At 33.5% G+C, this 27397-nt stretch overlaps 1 protein-coding gene, 1 long non-coding RNA gene and 1 pseudogene across 2 annotated transcripts; 2 read left to right on the top strand and 1 right to left on the bottom strand.

Annotated features, from left to right (window-relative positions):
• Nucleotides 1–958: 958 nt before the first annotated feature.
• On the bottom strand, nt 959–4378 carry LOC120201196 (annotated as a pseudogene).
• Nucleotides 4379–7013: 2635 nt separating this feature from the next.
• On the top strand, nt 7014–10636 carry LOC120201195 (malate dehydrogenase 2, cytoplasmic-like). Its single transcript, XM_039201854.1, has 8 exons — nt 7014–7158; nt 7893–8051; nt 8165–8340; nt 8773–9038; nt 9819–9954; nt 10050–10161; nt 10330–10507; nt 10539–10636. Exons 1-7 carry the CDS (start codon nt 7116–7118, stop codon nt 10422–10424), a joined length of 987 nt encoding a protein of 328 aa, XP_039057785.1. The 5' UTR covers nt 7014–7115; the 3' UTR covers nt 10425–10507; nt 10539–10636.
• A 10659-nt stretch (nt 10637–21295) lies between these two features.
• Nucleotides 21296–26113, top strand: LOC120201194. Its single transcript, XR_005523630.1, has 3 exons — nt 21296–21403; nt 24998–25002; nt 26080–26113. It is a non-coding gene; the product is annotated as an uncharacterized LOC120201194 (long non-coding RNA).
• Nucleotides 26114–27397: the final 1284 nt, after the last annotated feature.

Genomic DNA, 27397 nt, shown 5'->3' with positions numbered 1-27397 from the left:
TTTTCTCTCTTCCATTTCACTCAATGTACTTTAAATCTTTTTAATTTCCTCACTAAACTTAATACAATAAGTATTTTAGTCACTCGACTATTAAATAGTTAACGACGATAAATGGATTGTTATATAGATATAAAAGAACGTCGTTTTTTTATGAAAATTTTGTTCTTTTTAAAATAGTGTTATTTTTAACGATGGATTAACCAAAATAAGAGAGAGAGTAAAATTTAGTGACAAAAAAACCCTATATATTAAGTTTAATGAAGCAATTGAAAACTTTTAAAGTTTAGTGAGCAAAATAAGAGAGAGAATATTCAATGGTGAAATTTGTAATTTACCCTATTATTAAAAAAATCAAAACGTGGACAAAATATAAACTCCGACACCTCTGATATCTCATAATTTGACTAAAAAAACTAGAAATAAACAAAAAGAGATTGATTGAAAGAGATTATATTGGCATCTTTCCTTGTTCTGAAGACCAAAAAAATCATAATATTCCAAAAAAAAAAAACAAAAAACAAAAACAATATCTTAAATTAAATATATATTCTCTGTTCAAATTATATTTAATTAGTGGCTATTAATTAAGGCAAGGGGTATTAGATTAGCTAGGAATTCACTCATAGAATAGAGGATCAAAATCCATATCCAAAGCAAATACTACCCGAATTTGTCTCCCCACTTTGCCTTTTCACTTTAATTATCAAAAAGCAAAGTGGTAAACTAACATATTGTGTCTCTCAATCTTCCTTTTTTCGACCATTGGGATCTCTTTTTGAGATTTTATGTTCCTAAAATGAAACTTTACAACCAATCAAAATCTTAATTATTCTAATTACATTGATGCTAATCAGGTTTTATGAGTAAACTCACTGCTTGTCATTGAAGTCTAATAATACATCTCAGTGCATCATACACACAAAATAAAACCAAACTCAGAGCATTCACTTTGTTCGTCAATACGAGTCGAGTTTCAATTTAGAAAATCTTTCATTGGATCGTCGTGGTGTACCCTTTTCATTCGATATGCCTCCATTTCCTCGGCAGTAACATCATCGTTCCACTTGACGTTATACTTGCGTTTTCTTTCATCTTTCTCTTCTCTCCTCTCTCATCCTGCAAAGATTAAGCATGCATGATAGATAAGTACATGACCGTTTCGGTACACAACGGGATAGAAGTCATGTTGTACATCATGTTTACCTTCTTCAGAGCATTGGTGATGCGCTTTTCATCAAGAACAAGGTCCTCAGGTACATCAGAACCCCACGTAACATGTTTCTTCTCCTCTGCAGGAGGAGCATCATCTGTGCAGAGAATAGAGATGCAAGGATTAAAAACATGAAAGTATTAAACTCAGAGCCAAAATCATGGAACTAGAAACAGCAGAAGAATAAGCTAGCTCTCTACCTAGACTCCCATTAGATGAATTTATGTAAACCAAAATTACTCGCAACAAAAAATATAAACTTAGAAGAATGCATCCCGACTTAAAGAACTAATTTCATGTGTCTATGTAGGAACTCACCTTCAGACACTTTACGTTCAATATTTGCCTTCATCAAGTCTGCTGATGCTTCTGCAGCCTCAATTCCGGCGGCACCAGTACAGTAACTATTCCGTATTGTCTGTCTACAGCACTTGTAACCCCACTGGTGATCCTTCCACCATGAACCCCAAACAGTGGTGTGGTTATTAATGAAGACATCCTCTTCATACTTGCTTTTCGGAAGGGATGTTTCCTGCGGAAGAAAGTTCACAAACAAAATTAACCAGCTTAAATAATGAAAATGAAGGAAAAAAGAGAGAGCAAGATGACATGTGTTCCCAATATTATTCAGAAGTCTCGCTTTTAAAAGTCGATAACACTTACTATGATTTACATATATTGGCATGTATCTTAGTTTTACCAAAACCAAGATTCATGATGAAATCAGGCCACCTTTAGCAAAGGAAAGATGGAACAAGTATAGTAGCAGATTTGAAGAGACCGGAATTAAGTACAAAAACCCTTAAAAATAAATTGACGGAAGGGGCTAATCACAAATTAACTAGAATAAGCAGAAACTTAGTGTCATACGTACCATTCCCTTTATAACCCTTCCAGCACGATCATACTCCACTTGCCTCTCGCTTTGTCCCAATAGAAGCTCCACTGGGATCTCTTCTTCAGTTGCTGCATTACCATACTTCTCCTTAATTGTATCCTTGGTCTTTGATTTTAACTTCTCTTTAATGACGTTATAATTCCTGAAAAGAAGTTCAGCTTGCGATGGAGCAGCCTGCATATGAATATCTTGGCCTTTATCAAATGCTTCCCATGCATGGATATTGAGCTGCTTGAACTCCAATGCTTGGCCACTCTGTCTATATTGATTATCACCCTGCAAGGTAACACATAAACAAGTCAGAATTACATAATTGATTAAACTTTATGACATAAAAATATGAAGAAGAAGAAAATCTAACGGGAAAAAATTCTGCACGGCACTCACTCCATAGAACTTCTCATTTGGATCAGCATCAGGAAGCGGATCCTCGCGCATTGATCGCGTCTTGGGATCATAGTAGGCTGAATTCACGTCAAGATTCAAAAGATACTTGGCTGTGTCTTCCCGAATACGCAAATTCCTAAAAGAGAGAGGCAAATATGAAGTGAGAATACTTGTATTATTGCACAGAAGAAACACTGATATTTAAAGCCAAAATAAGAAAATAATGCATGAAAAAGGATACAACAATGAGTTATAATAGATGTACCTGACAGTTCCCGTGCTCCCTCCACCAGTTGTACGAACACGCTTCTCAACCTTAGCAAAGTCCATTTGTTTGCTCTCGTCAACCTTAGCTTCATCAACTTTCAGAGCATCATCATCATCTTCTTCTTCTTCCTCTTCACTAACCTCCCCACCCTCTCCATCATTTTTACTGTTTTTTTCCTCCAACTTTTTCAGCTGTTGTTCCTTCAAATACTTCCTTCTAGCCTCATCCCTCGCCTCATACCTTTCAATTACACGAGCATACGTAGATGCATCATAACCATTCCATCTATCCCTCTTCCCATCATAATCCAATTCAAATGTCTCTATCTTTTCGTCGGGTGCAATGTGCATGCTCGTCCATTTTGCTCCCTTTTTACGAGGCCTCTCCATGCATAACTTTGCATTATGCGTCATGGCTCCACAGCTACAACAAACAATAAAAGGAATTCAAAAAATTGTGAACTTCAACATAACTATAGATTTTGAAGCATAAAGGACACAAACATGTATTTTCAACTAAACTAAAACTCTTTATTCCCACACAAGTTTAGATCAGTGTTTTTGAATTTTCCAATTGATAAAGCTTCCTCCATGATGCATGGATAAATTTCTAGGCTTTTCTTTTTAAAAGAAAACATGAATTTCAATAGCTAACACAATCCAGCTACGTCTGATATGGCAGTAAAAATTCCTATCACTGGAGTCTTGCCCTATATCATTACCCACAAAATTGTCTAACCGAGTTCTATCTAACTCATACACGAGAAATTTCGTTTATTAGGACAACAAAATATCTCATACATCGCTTCCAAATCAATAGTTAGAAACGTAACAGCCTAACAGGTATGTGGCCCTATTCTTGTATAATAAACATGAAAGTTCAAAGAAAGAATAAAACGCACTGCAAGCACTAAATCATATTCCCTAGATTTGAACCCACAACTTAATGTTCAATTAGCAAATTATCCATCTATATCAATCAGAATTGTAGTTCCTCTTCCTATCCCAAATGATTAAAATTGATAAAATTTCCATGTATAATTCAACTTGAAATCTTAATGATCCCCATTAACACACAAAACAAGGCATTCCTAGAACCGCAGACAAATACGGATTAACATAATAGAAGAAGAAACAGACGTTTGACTTACTTTTCGCATGCTCCTTTTCGATATTTTTCAGCCTGAAATATCTTCGCACCCCTATCGTACCAGGACTTGGTGTAATTAGGATCCGATTTCCACTTCCTTTGATGCTTTAAACTTGGTCTTTCAGCGTTAAGATACCAAGGCGCCGATGACATATACTGAGAATATGAGGATTAATCTCTTTTCCATCTTCATCGACCTCCGCCGGCGCAAGCCCCGCTTTTCTAGCTTCCTCTAATTCAAGCTGTTTGCGGTGATCCTCCCTTGATTTAAACGCCACTGAAATTTCCCAAACAAACGATTATTAGATAAAATTTGAAAAGAATCCCTCTTTTGGCATCGAAAAGAAACGAAACAGATGCATCGAGTGAGAAGGAATAGAGAACGTACCTGATGCTGTAGCCATGGAGGAATCAAGAGAATTTTAGCAGAAATTAGGGTTTCGAAGATGAAGATTTCACCGATTTCAACAGGTCTGTTGATTGATTATTTTCCACTTGGGATAGTTTATCTGTGTATATATATATATATATTTTGGTTAATCAATTGAACCGAACTTTCAAAAATTTATTAATAAAAAGTTATTTTATTTTAACTTTTAATTAAATAAAAAGATTTCCGAAAATAATTAACCAAATAAAAAAAAGTTCGGTTAATCATTCAGTTAATCGAATTAATTAAATTTATAAATATTATATGTTATATATTAAAATATTTTATATTTGTAGTTAATTCATTTAATTCATTTGATTAATTGGATTAAAACCGAAATTTAAATATTCTTAAGGTTAAGTAATATATAAATAATATATATAATGTATTAAGTATTTGATAATTTAGATTAATTGACTGATTTCGAGTCGAATTAACCAATAACCTAAATTTGAAAAAAAATCTTAACAGCTGACTTCGATTCCATCAGTTAATCGGCTTTAGAAGTTTGAACACCCCAAGAAAATGGGCATACCTTTTTCTATTTAATTTATTAATTAGTCTAAAAATTAAACTAATTTTATCATTAGGTGTGTTTGAACACTGCTGCGTAATTGTACGAAAATATAATTACCATCATAATATATAATTGTTAAAAATTATTATAAGGGAAATGTTGAATATTACAACATAATGAAATGAAAATGAAATTGTTATCTTAATAACTATATTAATATATAATTAATATAAATTCAAATTAACTAGACATGTTTAACAATCAGATTGTATTAATATATTTTTAAATTAAAAGGAGGATTTTGGAGCACGAATCAACTTACTTCAGTGGTTAAAAAAATCATTGTTGTTCTCAAAGATCACGGGCTTGAGCACCAACAACTATAACCGGGTGATTTGACGTTTATTGTCAAATGGTTGAGAATACTTATAACAAATATTTTCATTTTTCATGTCATATCTAATTGTATAAAATATAATTTCACAATTTTTTAAAATATACATTTTAGATAATATTAATTATTATTAAAAATGAATTTTAAATCCTAAAAATATTTTTGAAAAATATTTTCGTAAATATGAAAAAATACTAGTAAGAATAAAAATTAGTAGGAATACAAAAATAGTATGAATATATAAAAGTATAATATATTATAAAACTTTAACATGAAGCGATGATGATGATGAAAATTATGGTTTGAAGGATGGAATATTGAATTTGGATCAATGTGAAAGGTTGAATTAGGTTGAGGATTAATTTGCAAGTATTGGGAAAGTTGGTGGTGAAGTGATAATTATGAAATGTAATGTATTAGTTTGGAAGTAATGTGAAATTGATTGAATATGATGATTGATATGGATTAAAGTAAATATTGAGACTATTTTGGATATTTTCGAAAATGTTGGGTTAAATTTTAAGGAAAAATTTATTGGAGGTTAAATGTGAAATGTTGAAAAGTTAAGGGAATGGTCGTGATAAATGACAATTTAAGGGACTTGAAAGGTTAATTATGAAGTTAAAGTTAGGGGCTGTTTATTTGCCTCTTAATGGAATCATTCAGCGCTGAATGCTGAATCGTTCAACATTCAGCGCTTTTATTTCGCACCTCTGAATGATTCAGTACTGACTGATTCAACAAAACAGTGCTAAATGATTCAACACAGAAGTACATTCTAAATGATTCAGAACCATTATAAAAAAACATGTCACATTCAGAGCTAATTCATACAGAGCATCTGAATCATTCAATATTTGAATCATTTAGCGTTTAATCATTATGAAGTAAACAAACAATCCCTTAGTTTTCGATTTAGTGATAGAAATTTGTATCGAACATACATTAATGTCGTTTTTAGATTTTATTTATGAATACGAGTCTATCATGTTGGTTAAAGTACTAATATATGTTTGAAATATGCATATGTGGAAAAAATGATCGTCGTATAGATCGTATTTTAAGTACACATTTTGTTATTATTTTATAGCATACAAATGTTTTGGGTATGAATTGTCCAATTAAGTGTTTATGAAATTTTTATTATATTCAAATATATGAATGCTTTTATATGCAAAATAATATGTGATTTTGAATAAAATATGTTAATATGAAACTTAAGAGTTACGGGTATAATTGATATTATATTTAAAAAGTTTAGGGACTAATGTAAAAGGAAGATAATAATTTAGGGATGAAAATGAAATGTTTAAAAGTTTGAAGACTAATTTAGAATGATAGTCATAATTAAAGGATGAAATTAAAATGTTTAAAAGCTTATGGACCAATACGAAATGAGGGTCATAGATGGGATATCAAATGTGATGATGTGATACATAACACGTTAACCATTAAACATATATATAAATTTTACGTCCATAATATATGTTGACCATTATTCAATAATGATTTTCATTCAATATAAATTATTTTAACAAAAATTGAAACATTAGGCTAAAATGATAGAAAAAAGAATGGGCTAAAATGGTAATTCGGCTAAATATTAAAGGGCTAATTTTGGTATTATATAATAGAGAAATATAAGTTATGAATTTTAGCAAAGTGGAGAGACTAAAACTGTAATTAGACCGTTGTTTTTTATCACCATTTCCCCCTCGGAAATATCATCTCTTGGCTTACAAAAAACGCTATTTCTTACGTTTTCTTCTCATCAATTGCCCCTCGGCGCAAAATCTGTCTCACTCTCTCTGCTAGACTTTTTCTAAACGACATCGTTCTTTGTTATCCTTCGATCTCCATCAATGGCGAAAGAACCAGTTCGTGTCCTCGTTACTGGAGCTGCAGGTACTGTTATGGTTCCATCAATCGGATCCTTTACTTAAACATTTCTCGTTCTAAATCTAATCTTCAGATCTAGTGATTTTTATTGGATGAATCTGATATCCGTTTTTCAGATCTAGCTAACCGTGATCTAAACTTCAACTGTTTGTAGATGCTTCGATTGCCCCGACTATTGTTCGATTTAGAGAAAAATGATATAGAATTAGGATTTTACTGAGAAGTATTTTGATTTTTTCATGGATCTTTGCTTAGTAGCTCAAAGTAGTGACTGTTGAAGTTTATATGGTGAATAATGGAAGAAGTGCTTTAAAAATTTGATTTTTTTTTTGAATTTCATGCTAGTGTGAAAAATAAATATGTTGACTTGCTAAGATCATAAGCAAACAAACAGACAAATAAAATAAACAAATAAATAGAAAGTGTATTGTACATGCTCCGTAATGAGCTATGCGTTTTATTCACGCTTGAAAGTAGAGGAATCTGCTATGTTTTGTAGCGACATTAAAAAGTTAGTTCCTGGGAGTTGAACTGGATTTGAACATATGGGAATATGACTCTTCAATGATTCTCCAGATGCATGAAAACTTAGAGAAAAAAATAGAACTGTGCTGGACACATACATGTATCGGTTTCTAACCCCCCAATCTGAGCTACTTATCTTGGACTTAACTTACTGTTCTTTTTTTATTTTATCCAAAACGATTTACTGAAAATTTGTTGTTATGTTGTGTTTGCAGGACAAATTGGGTATGCACTTGTACCCATGATCGCTAGGGGAATCATGTTGGGTGCCGACCAGCCTTTGATCCTTCACATGCTCGATATCCCACCTGCAGCAGAGGCTTTGAATGGTGTCAGAATGGAGTTGGCGGATGCTGCGTTTCCTCTTCTAAAAGGTATATTTGTTCATTATCATTGATCATGTTGTTTGAGTTTTGAATTTTTTTGTCGGTCTGTATTTAAAATTCTACTGAATTTGTATGAATGTACCTTTTGTTGTTTTGGTCAGGTGTTGTTGCTACAATCGATGTTGTCGAGGCATGCACTGGAGTTAATGTTGCTGTCATGGTTGGTGGTTTCCCAAGGAAGGAAGGAATGGAAAGGAAAGATGTTATGTCGAAGAATGTCTCTATTTACAAGTCTCAGGCGTCTGCCCTGGAACAGCATGCAGCTCCAAACTGCAAGGTGAGAGAAATAATGTTTCAAGGTTAAATTTCTAGTATTTTGGTCACATGTGAAATGAAAAATCCCAGTTTACGTTTTTAACTCTAGTTGCACAAAATGTTCGAAAAAAGTCTTAAATTTTCTTTTTCACTCCTATATAGATCGAGGCAATATAATTTGATGAAATTATGAAGCTGTGTTTTTAAACTTTCAAAGTGTCGACTGTATTTTTTGATTTGTTACTGATTTGGCTGGAATGGAAAACAATATTCTCTTATAAGTTCTTAAAATTGTAGTGAGTTAGCTACTTTGTTTCTATCAATTTATGCGACGGCATACACATCCTTTCATGGGACCTTGTAGGTTCTTTGATGGCATTGTAAAGTGGCAAAATTCGTGGAATAATATTTTCTTTTACTGTTTGACCTTAAATGTACTTCATGTTTGTTTCAGGTTCTTGTTGTTGCTAACCCTGCCAACACCAATGCCTTAATCCTGAAGGAATTCGCACCTTCAATTCCTGCAAAGAACATTACCTGTTTGACAAGGCTGGATCATAACAGGGCATTAGGTCAAATCTCAGAGAGACTAAATGTCCAAGTTTCTGATGTTAAGAATGTGATTATTTGGGGTAATCATTCATCAACTCAATATCCTGATGTCAATCATGCAACTGTTGGAGACAAGCCTGTTCGTGAGCTTGTTAAGGATGATGAATGGTGAGTAATACTAAAAGAGTCAGTTATCTGATGAAACAGATATTCGAACCGAGATTTTTGAGACCTCATTTTCAAATTACTAATTCATTGTAGGTTGAATGGAGAATTCATCACCACCGTCCAACAGCGTGGTGCTGCAATATAATTTGATGAAATTATGAAGCTGTGTTTTTAAACTTTCAAAGTGTCGACTGTATTTTTTGATTTGTTACTGATTTGGCTGGAATGGAAAACAATATTCTCTTATAAGTTCTTAAAATTGTAGTGAGTTAGCTACTTTGTTTCTATCAATTTATGCGACGGCATACACATCCTTTCATGGGACCTTGTAGGTTCTTTGATGGCATTGTAAAGTGGCAAAATTCGTGGAATAATATTTCTTTTACTGTTTGACCTTAAATGTACTTCATGTTTGTTTCAGGTTCTTGTTGTTGCTAACCCTGCCAACACCAATGCCTTAATCCTGAAGGAATTCGCACCTTCAATTCCTGCAAAGAACATTACCTGTTTGACAAGGCTGGATCATAACAGGGCATTAGGTCAAATCTCAGAGAGACTAAATGTCCAAGTTTCTGATGTTAAGAATGTGATTATTTGGGGTAATCATTCATCAACTCAATATCCTGATGTCAATCATGCAACTGTTGGAGACAAGCCTGTTCGTGAGCTTGTTAAGGATGATGAATGGTGAGTAATACTAAAAGAGTCAGTTATCTGATGAAACAGATATTCGAACCGAGATTTTTGAGACCTCATTTTCAAATTACTAATTCATTGTAGGTTGAATGGAGAATTCATCACCACCGTCCAACAGCGTGGTGCTGCAATCATCAAGGCTAGGAAACTCTCAAGTGCACTATCTGCTGCTAGTGCTGCTTGTGATCACATACGTGATTGGTCCCTTGGAACTCCTGAGGTTGGCAATGTTGGTTAATCGGTTCTTTTTCTAATGATATTAGATATGGTCACTGTCTGATTTTTTTTTCCCGGTTTATTTGGTTATACTGGTAGGGCACATTTGTTTCTATGGGGGTCTACTCTGATGGATCATACAATGTACCAGCTGGGGTCATTTATTCCTTCCCTGTTACTTGTAAGAATGGAGAATGGACAATTGTCCAAGGTAAGAATACAACAAAATATGATCCCAGTATCTCTGTGACTTGTGGCTAGTTTTATGCCGGGATGTGTTAAACTAATATGAATACGGATCCCATTTGCATCAGCAGCTTCTCTCTCTTGCTCAATTGCCAGTTTCTTTCCTCGTTTAACTTTTTTAACTTTGTCTTAGGGCTGGCTATTGATGAATTCTCGAGGAAGAAGTTGGACTTGACCGGAGTGGAGCTCGTCGAGGAGAAGGAATTGGCATACTCGTGCCTCTCATGAATTCATTCGTCATTTCTATAACGTGTTTGAAAGAAGAGTGTTCTTCTGCCTTGATAGGGTTTAGCTGCAGTTTTGAATAAAAAGCCATTCTATATGAACTGTTGATGATCGGTAAGCAACATCTCCGGGTCGATTTTCATCATGCATGTTACTTGATCATGAATATTTTGGATTTTTATTCGGTAATCCTTGATTTTAGCTTCGATTTTAAATGGCAATGAGTTGCACAGGTCGTGCTCGACTTGTCTTCCTGTCTATTTTGTCATGCATGTTAAAATTTGAAAATCACTGCCATCACCTTCACGGATGCTGAATGCATTAACGATTCTCTCTCTCTCTTTCTCTCTCTCTGATATTTATTAGTTATTTTTAATAATTTAGAAATAATTTTAAGTCTTCAAGGGTTGATTTTCCTATTATGGTCCAAATTCAACAATGTGTAATTAATTTGACCCTTGAAATTTTTGAATTACATTAATATCACTCTTTGGACTTCAGCAGCTGTTCATTAGTTTTAACTAGGCTAAGCATTCGATCGAATTGAGTTGTGTAAAAGAAATTTGAATTATTTGAGTTGATGAGTCATATTTTATATCGTAAATTTTTATTTGAAGTTTTTTTGAATCGAGTCCGGTGTATAAAATTTGAGTTGAATTATTTGAGTTCATATTTAAATTTAATTATAAATATTTGTAATGTTGTAGTATTATTTGATTATGATTTAAGTGGCTTTCTAAAATTATATATACTCATATTTCTTTTTATTATATATATATATATTGAGGGACTTGATTGAAATTTAAAATTAATCTACTTATTATAAAATTTGAGTGCAAAATTTACATAATTTGAATTCTATTTTATAACTCTAATTTTATTTAAAATATTTTTAAATTTATTCAAATCAACTTGTGTTTTTTTTTAGTGTTGAGTTATATATTTTAGTTTTGTGGAGTCAAACTTTTGTTGATTTTCTGCGCCAAAAACAACTTTTCCTCGTGAAATTCTACCTGAACTAGTTCATTGATTTGAGAAGTACGGAGTCGAATTAGGTGATCCGCTACTAAATTTTCACATCTTCTCTGTCTTTAATATGAAGATTAAACTCTTGTAAGAGTAAAATCAATAGGATTAAGCGTGATTTTGTCTCTTTCTTGATCATTAAATATTTCAAAGTTGCATGATCAGAGTAAACAACAATATTATTGCTGAGAAGATAATAACGAAATTTATCCAAAGCAAAAATAATAGCAAAGAATGCTTTTTCAGTGGTCAAATAATTCCATTGAGTTGGGTCTAGTGTTTTAGACGCATAGACAATGAAGTGGGGATCTTTGCCCATTTTTTGTTTGAGCATGACTCCTAAGCTTGAATCGCTCGTATCACACATGATCTCAAAGGGATAATCCTAGTTGGGCGGCTACACTATGGATGCCGAAATAAGTTCTTTCTTTAGGATGTCGTAAGCTTTTTTGCATTCGTTGTCGAATTCGAAAGATGTATCCTTTTGTAGAAGCTTGCAAAGCGACTGTGCTATATTGAAAAAATTCTTTATAAACCTGCGATAAAATTTTGCATGTTCAAGAAAAGAACGAACTTCTCTCATAGTTGTAGGGTATGGGAGTGAGCAGATAATATCAATTTTTGCCTTATCAATCGAAATCCCATTAGCAAAGGCAATGTGAACAATAATTAAACATTTATCAACCATAAAATGACATTTTTCATAATTAAGCACAACGTTATATTCAAGGCATCGTTTTAACACATTAGTTAAATTCAAGAGACACTCATCACAGTAATTACAATATATTGTAAAGTTGTCAATGAAAACTTCAATTCCTTTTTCTACATAATCGGAAAATATACCAAGCATACATCTCTGGAATGTACCTGGGCGTTATATAGTCCAAACGACATTCATCGATAAACGAAGGTACCGAAAGAACATTTAAACATTGTTTTCTCTTGATATTCTGGTGCGACTAGAATCTAAAAGAATCCTGAAAAATCATCTAGACAACAATAGTGAGATTTACCAGCTAATCGTTCAATCATTTAATCAATAAAAGGAAGCGGAAAGCGATCTTTTCGAGTAAGTGAATTCAATCGATGCAAACTCTCCATCTGTTTTGAACTTGTGTAGGAACTAGTTCACCTTTAGAATTTTCAATTACCATTACTATGGATTTCTTAGGAACCACAAGGAGTGGACTTACAAAATTACTAACGGATATTGGATAAATGATGTCAGTGTCTAAATTTTTTTTGAATTTCTTTCTTCACGACCTCCATCATTAGAGGATTTAAACCCCTTTTCCTTCTTGGGATGGTTTCACGCCTTCTTCGATTTTGATTTTATGCATGCATGTCGATGGACTAAGTCCTTTGATGTCGGCTATAAGCCAACCGATTGCTTCTTTATGTGCGCATAAAACAATCACTAAATCTTTTTTCTCCTCATTTGAAAGTTTATTTGAATTAATAATCGGGAGGGTGGTGTTTTCTCCAAGGAATGAATATTTGAGATGATCCGGTAATTGTTTAAGTTCAATCTGTGGTGCCTGAAAAATTGAGGGTAAAAGTTTAGATTTACTCTGAGTTAGGCGCAAATCAGATTGTATAGAAAATATATTTTCTAACTCCCTGATTTCTTCATCGTAGTTTTCTAATTCCCTGCACAAATCATCGGATAAGTCAGTCTCAATAAAATAATCCACCAAAGGTTCAATAATATCAATAAAATTAATGCTTGCAACATTATCTAAATGCTTCATCACTTTCTAAACATCAAATTTTACAACATCACCATCGAATTCCATAGTAAGAATTTTGTCTGTGCAGTGCTTAAGAATGGGTGGCCAAGAAGGGTTTCGGAAGAAGGATTGGTTTGATTGTTTTCCATGTCGATGACATAAAAATTATCCAAAAAAAGTAATTCATTTACCTTAACAAGAACATTTTTCAAGAAGTCATTCGGATAAATGACGGATCTATCAGCTAGCTGAATCGTTACTCTAGTTTTCTTTAAATGCTCAGCGGAAAGTGAATTGTAAACAGATAAGGGCATAACATTAATTAAAACACCAAGGTCACACATAGCAAGTTTAATTCTTACCTTGCCGATTTTACAAGGGATAGCAAAAATACCTTGGTCCTTTAATTTCGGTGGGAGCATGTGTTGAAAAACAACTAAGACATTTTCACCTAAATTTACCTTTTCAGTGTCGATAAGTCTTCTTTTATTCGTGCAAAGATCTTTTAGAAATATGGCATATCTTGGTACTTTTCAGATTATTTCAAAAAGCGGTATATTAATCTCTACCTTCCAAAAAACATCAAGAATTTCCTTTTCCCCAGCTTGTTTGTCGCGTTTTACAACCTGGAGGGAAATGGAGGTGGTTTGGCTTAAGGAGAGATTACATGAGGTGTCGGCTTTGAATCTTTCTTTTTTTGGGCATTAACATCCTCATTTTATTCTTGGGGTTTTTCTTTTTCTTATTCTTCTTCCGCTTCAACCCCTTCATGATCTTTCTGGGATCTCGATTTTTCCTTTTCTTTGGAATTTACAATAGATTTTTAAGGATTGGTGCAGTCACAATGTCACTTTGAAGAGTGATGACATTAACGTTTCTCATGGGTTGCCCCGGTTTGTGATGGTAGCTTTCCCTACGATTCCATACGTCACATGGTCTGAGCCAGTTGACTAATTTTATTATCTATTTCTTGTAGATGTGCTTCAGTTCAGTTTTGAAAACTTCTCTAGAGACAATGCCAAACTCTCTATGATAGACTATAGTGAAGACTTTGGTGGTTGGTACTACTGTTGTTGAGGTGGTCTCGGTTGATATGGTTATTGAGGAGGCTTTTGGTTCTGTGCATAGCTGAAATTCAGATGGTTTTACACCATATTATAGGTATTCGTGTTAGGGTTGTATTGTCTCTGGGGAGGTGCCAGAAAATTTCCAATTGCGTTGACTTGTGCAGTAGAATCTTTTTGTAACATCGGATAACATTCAGTGGGATGATATGACATTGTGCATATTCCACGAAGTCTAGCCGTAGTTGCTTTTCTTGCAACAAGAGTTTGAACAATATCATCTAATTTATCAATTTTATTTTCTAATGAAATTGTACTTATCTCGTGAATCCGTCGAGTGAGTTCACTCGCATAGCCAAATTATTGAGAGTTAGCAGCCTTAGTTGAAATCAGATTTCTAGACGCTTGTGGAGTCATATTAATGAGTGCTCATCTGCTAGTTGCGTCAATCATCTTCATCTCCAAAGGAAGTAATCCTTAGTAAAAATATTGAAGAAGTGTTTGATCCGGCAATCCATGTTGTGGGCAACTTGCACAGAGTTTCTTGAATCGTTCCCATTAGTCATATAACGATTCCCCATTTATTTTTTGTACTCCAAAGATTTTCCTTCTTAATTCACTTGCTTTCGCTGTAGGGAAAAGCATATCAAGAAAAATACGAGTCATATCAGCCAATGTATTAATAGAATTAGGATGTAAATAAAATAACCAATCTTTAGCCAAGTCGGATAAAGAAAAAGGGAAAGCACGAAGTTTAATTTGATCACCGGATACTCGGGGTTTCATGCTAGAACAAACTAGATGGAATTTGGTAAGATGCTTGTGAGGACTTTCGTTGGACAGTCAACGGTAAGTAGGTAGAAGATGGATCAAACCCGTTTTCAACTCAATCTGTGTTTCTCCATGAGGGAATGCGATGCATAATGGTCGTTGTTAGGTAGGTGCCGCTACTAATTATCTATTTGTTTGTCGGTCCATTGGAATCGATTTCTCAAAGTCTTCTTCGGCGTCAGAGACGGCTTCGACGTCCAAAGGCGTCTCCGAATTATATTCAAATTGTTGTGATTGTTGTTGTTATTGTTGTTGTTGTTGCCTTTCTTGTAGTGTCCATGAATGTATTCTTTGGGCTAGTGCTTCGATCTCAGGTACCTAATCTGTTAGTTCGCCTGGATTTCTCCTGGTCATAAATCAAAACAAATTTTAATCAGTAATTTTTCCGTAATCCCCGACAATGACACCAATTTGACAAGCATCGTAATTGTCAAATAATTAATCCTTTTTCTCGAATAATTATGCTAAGAACATAATATAGAGAAGAAAGGTGTCGATCCACAGGGATTTGAAATTTTTTAATATCAATCTGAATTGATCTTTAACCAATAAATATGTAAAACAATAAAATTAAAAGAAGGGTTTTTTTTGAATAATCAAGTAACTAAAATCAATAAAATAAAACTAAAGTAAAACCAAAAAAAAGTAAATTGTATAAAATTAAATAAGATGAGAGATAGCCTTCAGCTTCGCTTCACCTCAATCTGTCTCGATCATTGAAATAGATTTTACTTCAAAAATTTACCGGTTACAGTCTACAATGACCAACCCTTGTAACTTGCTTTTCTCTCTTGTGAAATGATTTCCAAAGCCAATCCTTGAAAATTAGACCTTGTTTGGATTAATATCGGATATCGATATTAACGCCAATGCTGGTTTGGAACTGGAAAAACATGTGCTCAGATTATGGTGTCTCGATGATAATCAAACCCGATCTTGATTTCCTTTAGTGGATCGTCGCTAAGTTTGTTCTTAGGGAATTGAACTTGCTACAAATCGATTCTCCTCCCCAACTGTAGATCTAAATGTCGATCAAACCAATGTGCTCTATACACTCCTTGGATTGAAGATATTGAGATGTTGAAGAAAGGCCGATTGCCTCTCCTTGTTTACAGAAAAATCAAGAAAGAAATCTGAAGTATTACATACATTTTCGATTCTCACGAGATTGGATTGAGTTGTCGCTCAACTATCAGCTAACGAAGAAGAAGAAGAAGAAGAAGAAGAAGGGATAAATGAAGAGGTCTCTAGAAGTTAGAGGCTATGATTAATGTTACAAAATTTTGTTCATTCTCGTTTTTTTAGCTTAATTATTGGGATTTGCGGAAGCTCGAATCGACAACCGAAATAGTTTGTAAAGAGGGGTCGATAAATCGTTGTGCAAATTTTCTATCTTTCAATCTCCTTACTCCCTAAACACAAGAACCGTCCCGACCCCTCTTGGCCAACTCTTTCGGTTGTTGATTTGAGCTTCCGCAAAATCCCAACATTAATGAACGAACACAAACAAACATAATATGAACGATTCACGAATAGTTCATGAGCAATTCATCGAACACTCTGTTCATTTATAGGTACGTATCTGGGCCTATAATTTTTATCATGTATTATACTTTTAAAACTAGTTTTATATTAATTTTTTTCTCAATATTTATTACTATGGTTCAATTTTTTTCTAATATTTATTATTAGGGCTCTACTCTTATAATTTACTTTTTTCTAATATGTATAAGTGTAAATTTTTTTGTTAATATTTTTTCTAACATTTGTTATTAAAGACCCAATTATTTTTAATACTTATTATATTGACCCTAATTTTTCAATATTTGTTATTAAGAACAAACTTTTAAAATTCAATTTATTTTCTAATATTTATTTGTTATTATGAATTCAATTTTTTTATTAGAAGTCCAATTTTTTTCAATATATGTTATTATGAGCATACTTTTAAAATTTATTTTTTAATATTTGTTATTAGAGACCTATTTCTTTCAATACTTGTTATTATGGAGTTGCCCTTGAAATTTATTTTTTCAACACTTGTTACTGGGACAATTACTTAAATAACGATCTGTAACCACAACAATGATCATTATGCAGTGATAGCAACATCGTCCGAAACTGTGATATCCACAATCGTTATGTCAATAATAGCATATGTTATTAAAAATTTACAATCACGATACTTGCATTGACCACAATATCATTTGTTATGTCCGCAATAACAATAAACACAATGCAATCGAAAACACAAATAACAACTATAGTTTAAATCCCTGATTAGGAGTCTAATTTTTTTATTCATCCGAAGGCCACCAAAATCTCAGAGACGGACCAATTTATTTATACCTATTTATAATATATTTAATTAAGTTGATGTCACCTGTTAATCAAGTGTTAATTTAATTGAGAATTGATTAAAATATATTCATTTTAAATAACAATTAATCTTATTTTAAAATATTTTTTATTTCTATTACACTTTTATATGAACTCTATATAAAAAAACAAAAAAAATCAAATAAACAAATAAACAAAAATCATTAATTAAGATTCAAACACATGTATATTCAAACCTAAACTTCTAAGAACACATTGAGTAATCTTAGTGATGCAAGGAAGTGTTATTCTTGCTAGAAATTTTAAATTCGAGCAACTACTTCTGTAGGGTGTATGCGCGTTATTAATGACTAAAAAAGATTATGAACATATATTATCTTATAATCACTCCAAACAATAAAGTACACAAATAGTCCATCAACTATATTATTGCTTTATTAAGTCCCTTGACTATTAAAAGTTACAAAATTATCCTCCAACTATTGAATGTTATTTTATTAAGTCCCTCAACTATTAAAAGTTACAAAATGATCACTCGACTATTTATTATGTTTCAAACTCGTCATTTTCCCTTAAAAATTGGCGGCTGTTTAAGCTTAATGTTACCATGATGATTAGGTCGTTTGAGATTCTAGGATCATATTTTATAATATCACAGTCAACATGTTAACGTTCAACTTAGAATATCATTCATTTTTAACGAAAAAGGACGAGTTTGGAACATAATGAATAGTCAGGTGACCATTTCATAATTTTTAATAGTTAAGGGACTTAACAAAGCAATATTCTATAGTCAGAGATTCATTTCATAATTTTTAATAGTCGAGAGACTTAACAAAGCAATATTATATAGTTAGGGGACTATTTGTATACTTTACCCTTAAAATAAAAACTAAAATTCTAAAACCATTAAAACAAAAGGCCTCAGTGGCTCTTTATAAGCCCAACTGTCGACTTTTTTTCGAAGCTCAAATAAACCGGAAGTTGAATTAAAGACCCACGATATCCGAGGCCTTGTATCATGCCCAAAATTTCAACTGCTGGACCTAAACGGGCACTAATTCATTTAAGAAAAGAAGACGATTGTTGGACACATGGGTTGACAATAAGATTGCACCACGCAAAGCAAAAGAGCTCAATGATGTCCACTACACAATTGCTAGTTGTGCTACTTGGAATGGTGGCTCTCACCACTCCCTCTTTTGGTGCCTACGGCTCACCCCAAGTCTCCCGTCTATGAACCACCAAAGAAAGAGAAGCCCGAGCCTAAGCCTCCGGTTTATACACCGCCAAAGAAAGAGAAGCCGAACTCAAACCAAAAGTGTATGAACCTCCCAGGAAACCACCAGTATATGAGCCTAAGCCACCAAAGCCACCGGTTTATGCACCTCCAAATAAAGAGAAGCATGAGCCTAAGCCACCAATCTATGAACGTCAACAGGTTCTCCCAGGCTCCCACCTAGAGGGCTCCCACCTAGAGGGCGTCCTCCACTGGGGAAGCCTTAATAGAAATCTCGCACCAGCTGAACTACCATGTCTATATAAATAAATCTCTCAATACAATAAGAGTTGCTTGTATGTCGTTTAGTAATGTTTTCTTTTATGTAGCAAGAACTCGTTGGAATACCCTAGCTTCTACTATATCTTCATGTCTCTCAATCAGACTCTCCTGATTTCAACATATATTCCAAATCCCAACTTTTGGGTTCTGTCATATATTTTACTTGATCAAATAATTAGATGAGAATGAGGTCGGTCGCTTTGCATTGTTATCAATGACATACGTAGAATTTTATGTTAGGGGACGAACTTGAACTTATAAAATTTTAGAGAGTGAAAATAGATTTTCAATAAAAAATATATAAAAAATCTAAAATATATGATAATTTTAAATTTTAGGAGGGCGACCGCCCCCTCCCTTGCCTCCGTCTAGGTCCATTCCTGATTGTCATCATTCGATTAAAAGTGGTTCTTCTTTTAACATCATTCGATTTATAGATGGAAAGATATTTAGGTAGTATATAGATTATATCACAAGGTTAAAAAATGGATGGAAATGAGAGTGGTGGTTCAAGTTTATCCGATTCGATTTGATGATCCGAATATTTTATCGAAATTTATCGTTTAAAAACTCGTTACACAAATTCTGGATCGAAATGTGAATTCCATAGAGAATCCATTTTTAAAGATGAACTTTTTATTTATTGAGTAGAATTTTTATTTGGGAAAAATACCACTTTGGTACTTGAATTTTTCCCAAATTTCTACTTTGGTTATCAAACTTTCTAAATTTACATTTTAGTCACTTGTCAAAATTTTAAGGTATTACAAAACGAATGTTCAGATACCTTACCATCTACGGTGTTCGAACCGAAACCTTTAATTAAGAAAATATTTCCTTTAATCACTGATAATTTGAAAGAGATTTAGTTGGTGGAAACTATTTTATTTGGATCAACCCTTGAGCCGCCTGAATCCACGTGAGTTGAGTAAAAAGCCCGCATTTACTCCTATAATTAGTTATACCAAATCCAATAATAATTAGTTAAAAAAGTAAAAAGATTATACCTCCCATTAGTCATTACCGACAAATAAGTTTATTGGGTAAATTACTCATTTAGTACCTACACTATCAGTTTTATTCTGTTTAGTACCAAAACTTATAATCTTTTCAAAACCATACATATAGTTTAGTTTTTGTTTCTTTTAGTACTCCATTCAAAATTTAACGTCAAGTTTTGAAAAAAATGAAAGTTTAGGTAATAAAACGAATCAAAACTAATAGTTTAGGTAATAAACGTGTTATGTTTTTACGGCGGGGTACTAAAATGAAACAAAAAATAAATGTGTTAAGTTTATGTTATATGACGAATTTAAATTTATAAAATTCCAAGGGAGGACAACTTGAACTTATAAAATTTTAGGGGATAAAAATATATTTTTAATAGAAAATACATAAACAAAATCTTAAATATATGATAATTTTAAATTTTAGGAGTACGACTGCCCCACCCGCCTCCATCTAAGTCCATTCCTGATTGTCATGGAAGTCAAGGAGAATGTGCTCAAACCCAAATTCGATAGAGATGAATATGAAAAATGTGATGGAGTTCAGCCCTGAGATCGTCTTATTTGGATATGGGTGTGTATGATCTAGGTTTCCTTATTTGGAACTATATAAATCACTTTTAAGTGGTTCTTATTATTAATAAAATTTTCCTTTGCAAAAAAAAAATTAACATTATTCGATCTATAAATGGAAAGAAATATAGGTAGTATATAGATAATTATACCATAAGGTTAAAAAATGGGTGGAAATGAGAATGGTTATTCAAGCTTATGCCTCCAATATTGACAATTATGTTCCCCCACATTCATTTCAAGAAGTAACCCAAAGCTTTTGTCTTCCGTAAAGAAAACTATGACATTCTAGAAGTGTTAGGCATGCACTTAAATACGTGGAATGTGTAATATTTCTTAAAAATTCATATGATTTAACCATTGACATAGCTTGATTCATGTTAAACAACGATGATGATGATAATAGTAATAATTAAATTTACATGACAGATAAATTGGCTTACCATAACAGAAAATAATCTACGGCAATGGCTTTTCATTCAGGTCTAAGGATCTAGATACAGAAAACGATCTTCTATATTTAATACATAAATGTATTAGACAAATTATACACAAATTCGAATTAGGTAGATGATGAGCGTGGAAGTTGAAGTTTACACCTCCATTTTGACAAATTTGACCCACATATTCATCTCAACACTCAACTTAAAGCTATTGTCCCTCGTAAGAAAACATATCCCATAAGCTACGAAGATTTTGACAATTTTGTACCTACAAATGTTGAAAAACAAATCGATAATTTTGGATAATAAATTGATCCAAACGTTGTTGAGGAAAATGTGAAACTAATTGTTGGTTCGTAAATGTGCAGATGTGCACGATGTGGGTAACGTTAATGTCCGAACCGGTCAGACCTTTTGTGGGCTTGCGGATCCCAAAGATGAAATAATTTTTCCTCAAATAGAGCATATCTTTTCAAAATTTGCTTTGGAATAAAATGATACATATTAAAAAGTTCCTTTAACAAAAATAGTAATTTTGGAAATTGCTTAATTGCTTGATTCTCATTAATGCTTCATTAGGTCAAAAATTTCCAAATGTTCACACAGTGAACTCTCTATAAATACCGTGTTAACCTACTAGGTTAAAAACAATTCAAAAACAACTCAAAAACCAATTCAAAGGAATTCTTTTATCTTGTTTCTGGTGATAGACGAAGACAAGGAATAGTTCGTGATCTCGACAGTTGTGTTACTGTGTGCTGATCATCTCGTTGTTGTATCCTGGGAGACAAACGACCAAATTTCTCAAACACCAAGGAGTGGCTGAAAATCTGTCTTAAGGAAACTGCGTAATTACATGCCTCAACTTATTTCTATTCATATATTTATTTTTCTATTCAGGTTATTTAATCGAATATTTTCTATGTTATTAATTGTGTTTATTTTATTCTTGATTCATGTACACGAATTTTACGACGAGATCCTATCGAGGAATTGAATGTCATTTACCGCGACTTGTATGAATCAACATGGAAGCAAATTGAATGGCGCTAAGTTTAAAAATGATTGAATGCTCAAGTGATGAGTTCCATTCCTTTGAGGCTTACCCCAATGGGGTATTTATAGTCTTTAAAAACCCTAGAAAATAACATTCAAAACAAAAGATAATTCCTAAAGATAATTCCTAAATATAAAAATAAGATAAATCCTAATTTCCAATAAAAAATTCGGCTAAGTCTCATTCTCCACGCCAGTGCTGATTGGATCTTCTAGAAGTTGCGTACTGGGCCTTCTAGAAGCTTTTGAATGGATGCCACATCAGCTGCCATGTCATCGCCACGTCAACTGCCACATTAGTCGCTAACTAGATACCATGTCGGGTGTGTCATGTCCCAAGTCGTGACGCCTAATCCGGCCATGAATCTAGAAAAATAAAAAATTGTACGATTTTGTTGTTCTTAGCATAATTTCTGGAATTCAATGTCATGCATAGAAAATGAATGAAAAGGTCCACGTTAGCTACTAAAATTATCTAATCAAGGAGTAATAAATCATAAAATAATGCATAATTTAAACACTAATAAAAGGTTGAAACAAAGATATTGTCATTATGACAAACCTCTAAAAAGCAATTATGAGATAACTAAGATATCTCAGATATGCTCAAGAGTATGTATTGTATTATCCCAAGATCATGTTTCCTTAGAAGGATACTCTGATGCTAGTTGAATATATGATATTCAAGATATCAAAGGCACAAGTGAATATATTTCACATTGGGAAGAGGAGTCATGTCATAGAAATTGTAACATCCTCCATACCGGGTTAGTGATTAAATTATGAGATTTAAAAATTCAGTGACCAAATTGGATAAATTGAAAAGTTCAAAGAATTGATTGAAATGTTTAGTGTAGGATCAATTAGCAAAGAAGGTGGAATTAAAGGGGAAAATGAGTCTTTTCACAAGGAAAATAATTAAATTTTAGTTGATGATATTTATAACCACGTGGAAGCTAGTGAGAAAGACCAAAGTTTTCAGATTTCTCTTCTTCTTCTTCTTTCTTCTTCTTCACCGTGAAGACAAAGTTAAAGGTGAGTTTTCTTGTTAATTAAATTCTTGATGAATTTAATGTTGCTTATTGATCATTAGATGATAACTAAGCTTAAGGAAAGCTTAGGTTATCTTAAAATCAAAATATGATGGAGTTAGGAAGGATTAAAGAAAGGAAGTAGAAAAGTGAAATCTTGGAATAGAGTTCATAATAAGAATTAGAAGTGGGATTTGACTTGTCATCAAGCTAATTAAGGAATAGAAAGTGTTAAAATTAAATTTAGAACATGTTGGAAATTGAGTGAGATTCTTGAATTCTATATGGAAGATTGAATTTTTAAGTTTAAGAGGTATTAATTAGTTTAAGTAAGTGTATAAGAGTTAAGGATGTAAAAAGAGGTGAATTATATAGTGTTGAGAGGATTATGAAGAGATTTTCGTGCTAAAATGACATTTCTGGGCTATGTGCATCGATGCACATTCAATGTGCACCGATGCATCAAGGATAAATCCTAGAAATTGTTCAAGGTGTATCGATGCACATGAAGTGCATCGATGCACTCCTTTAAAATAAAAACATCGAATATCATTAGTGTATCGATGCACAAGTAGTGCATCAATGCACCCTATTAAATACAAACATCGAATGAGATTTATACACCGATGCATAGATAGTGCATCGATGCACCCGTTAAGGGATGCATCGATACATGGTGTAGTGCATCGATGCATACCTCTATTAAAAGATGAAAATGGCTTTTCTTTTAACCTAAGAAATGATAGTTTAGAATATATTAATTAGTATACTGATAAGTATCAATGAATTACTATGTAGATACAGAGCCTAAACAGGTTCCAGAACAATTGCACAGTAAGATCGATCGAGGGAAAGGCAAAGAAATATAGGTGAGTGCATATGCATAGCATGAATATAGTGGTATATTCAGTTCTAGACTTGTGAAAAGTATAGATTCAATACATTGATGCATGATTCATTTCATATTGTGAAGCATGATATGAATTCATACTATGTGCATTGAGTAACATGTTTTAAATGAATATGTACACAAAGTTATATAAGCCATGTGATGAAGGTAAGGAAATGATATGACTATGCGATATATTATGTAATTTGGGAAAAGCCCATGTTATATAGATGAGAACTATAGGTATAGTTGGTATGCCAAGAGTAGAGGGTCTACGCGGTCCTTCGGGATATATATGTATTCTTTGGAACATGTGTGAGGTTTTTAAGACACATACTTGATCCTTGGCATATGTATATGATTCTTAAGGAATTATCTACGTGGTCCTTAGGGACAATCTTATATGGCACTACGGTGCAATTCTACGTGGCACTTCGGTGCAACTCTACGTGGCACTTCGGTGCATTTATACGAGCTATGGTGACAGCATCGTGCACAACCTCATAGTACTCACATACCTTAGGTTCTCAGTATGGTATCATGGGCTAGTGAACTGATTAATATGAACTTATGAGTGTTAACGTGATGAGTCTATGTGTAGGAAACATGGTTATGGACATTATACGGATTAAATGCATATGTTATTGCATTTCATTTCATTTTGGGCATTCTCATGATATTTCCTTATTATTATTATATTGCCTCACTAAGTCGATGACTTAGCGTGTGAGTGTTTCACACGTAGGATCTGAGAAAGTAGACGAGACATGTTAAGCAGCTGGGCAACACTACTCCTGCAACTATCAGATCAAAGGCAACTTAATCAGTAGGTCCTTTTGTTATGTAAATAAATGTTGGCATGTAATCAAAGGGTTGAGTTGTGTATGCTCTGAGTATTTTGATAAACTTGTATTAACATATGTATATTATTGTATTTTAATAATATAAGTTCAAATGTTTTATCGGTTTTTTAAAGAGTATTGTTTTGTTTAGTCAATGTGACATCCTGGACTCGTATCCAGGTCGGGTATGGGTTGATGGTGTTACATAAATCTTCAAGAAAACTGTTATAACCAAATCCAAAATGGAATAAGCATTTGTAGCTCTAGACGAGTCTAGAGAATAAGATGAATGACTTTAGAATTTCTTGGAGGATATTCTTGAATGATCAAAGTTTGTGCCCACAATATTCATATATTGGTAGAGAACAAAACTTTATGTATAATGGTAAGTTGTGATATATACATCATTAACACAATACCATTAGACAACTGACCTCAAATAGAGTTATCACTGTTAACTTTATAGGATTAAAGGGTAACATCGTAGATTCACTGACCGAAGGGTTAATATTGAGATCAAGTTAAGAAAACATTGAAAGGAATGAGACTAAAACCCATGAAATGAAAGGCTTTATGTGAAGGAAAACCCTACCTTGTTTACTGGCGATCCCAAGATCTAGGTTCAAAGGAATAACTTAATTGCGTAAACCGTGTGCAATCACTGTGGGGGTTTCTTATCCCAAGTTCATTATTATGATATAAACATTGATTAAATTGGTATAGGTTAAGAAAAGCTTTTAATGACCATTGTGTGCTTCGATGAGTCGAGCAACATAAGTCACCTATGTAAGAGTGAAATGAGGCCACTTCAAGGAGACTATTTGGCATAGTTCTTTCAAACTCTTGCAGAACCAGGCGATGTCCATGGCTTTAAAGACACCCATGAGAACTAAAATTCTTATCATAGGGTAATTGTGTAAAGTATATCGTCGTTTACACAAATGGAAGAAAAATTCAAGGACATCACGTCTACTGGTCAGATAATAAATTAAATATGCTATCATAAGGAAAGGTTCAAATGAGGACACCTACCTATCATGTGCATTTATCGTTGTAGAGTCTATCACCACATCGAGTCAAAATAGTTTTGATAAAATGATCAATTTCATTCATATGGGGATTGTTGAAAAAAGTTCGATAATTTTGGAGCTTTGAATGAGAAATTGATCCAAATGTTGTTGATGAAAATGTGGAACTAATTGTTGGTTCGTAAATGTTCAGACGTGCATGATGTGGGTAACGTTAATGTCCGAACCGGTCAGGTCTTTTGTGGGCTTACGGATATTTTAACCCAAAGGTGAAATAATTTTTCCTCAAATAGAGCATATCTTTTCAAAATTTGTTTTGGATTAAAAAGATAAATATTTAAAAGTTCCTTTAATCAAAACAGTAAATTTGGAAATTGATTGATTCTCACTAATGCTTCATTAGGTCAAAAATTTTCAATTGTTCATAATGTGAACTATCTATAAATATCGTGTTAACCTACTAGGTTAAAAACAATTAAAAAACAACTTAATAACCAATTCAAATGAATTCTTTTCTCTAGTTTTTGGAGATAGGCGAAGACAATGAATAGTTCATGATCTCGGTAGTTGTGCTACTGTGCGCTGATCATCTCGTTGTTGTATCCTGAGAGACAGGCTACCAAAGATCTTAAGCACCAAGGAGTGGCCGAAAATTTGTTTTAAGGAAACTGCGTAATTGCATGCATCAACTTATTTCTATTTGTAACAACCCGATTTTCAAAATAATATTTAATTGAAATTGGAGGTAAATTGTGAAAATGGGTGAAATTAAGTGACTAAAGTATAATTTATGAAAACTTGTATGCCATTTTCAAAGTAAAGGAAATTCAGGGATCAAGCCCTGAATTTCCCCTAAAAGTGTCGGCAAGTTTATTATAACTAACGTGTTTTCTGATTTCAATCAGAAAACACAAAAGCTTTTCTTCAATTTTCTTCCTCTCACACCTCCATTTTCAAGTCTGATCCAAACGCCGTCCGAATTCCGATCGTTGTTTTGAAACCACCGTTGTGTTCATCATCGAGCGAGGAACAAACCCTTCAAATTAATTGAAGCGAAACGCGGCCAAACGTCGGGAATTTCCAGTCAAAGTAGCGACGGTTTTGTTAGCTCTATCACCGAGGGAAATCTTAAATTCACCGCTGATCGTTGCTCCGTTTACGACACCTCCCGCACCATCGTGTTCCTTGTGCCGTTCTGAGTTCACCGGTGTCAACCTTGTCCGCCGTAGACGGCGGCGCGTGAGGAGGTGGTGCAGTCAAAGATTCGGCCGATTTGAAATCGAGCTCTCCGCCGTTCAAAAATTTGAACCGATCGTTGTAAGTATCTTGAAATCGCTCAAAATAATTTTTAGAAATTTTTCTGGGATTTTTAGGGCCCCGGAGGACGCCTCACGCGCCACACGCGCCGCCGCAGGGCGAGTGGCTGCTGGAAACCGGTTTAACCGGTTTTCAACCGGTTCTGACCGGTTTGACCGATTTCAACCGGTTCGAACCAGTTTGACCGATCTGAAACGGTTTGACCGGTCTGAACCGGTTTGACCGGTCTGACCCG

Source organism: Hibiscus syriacus, unplaced genomic scaffold, assembly GCF_006381635.1.
Source record: "Hibiscus syriacus cultivar Baekdansim isolate YM2019G1 unplaced genomic scaffold, ASM638163v2 tig00007043_pilon, whole genome shotgun sequence".
In the NCBI taxonomy this organism is placed as follows: domain Eukaryota; kingdom Viridiplantae; phylum Streptophyta; class Magnoliopsida; order Malvales; family Malvaceae; genus Hibiscus; species Hibiscus syriacus.
Note: the sequence above shows the minus strand (reverse complement) of the source record. Positions and strands in the feature narration are given on the sequence as shown.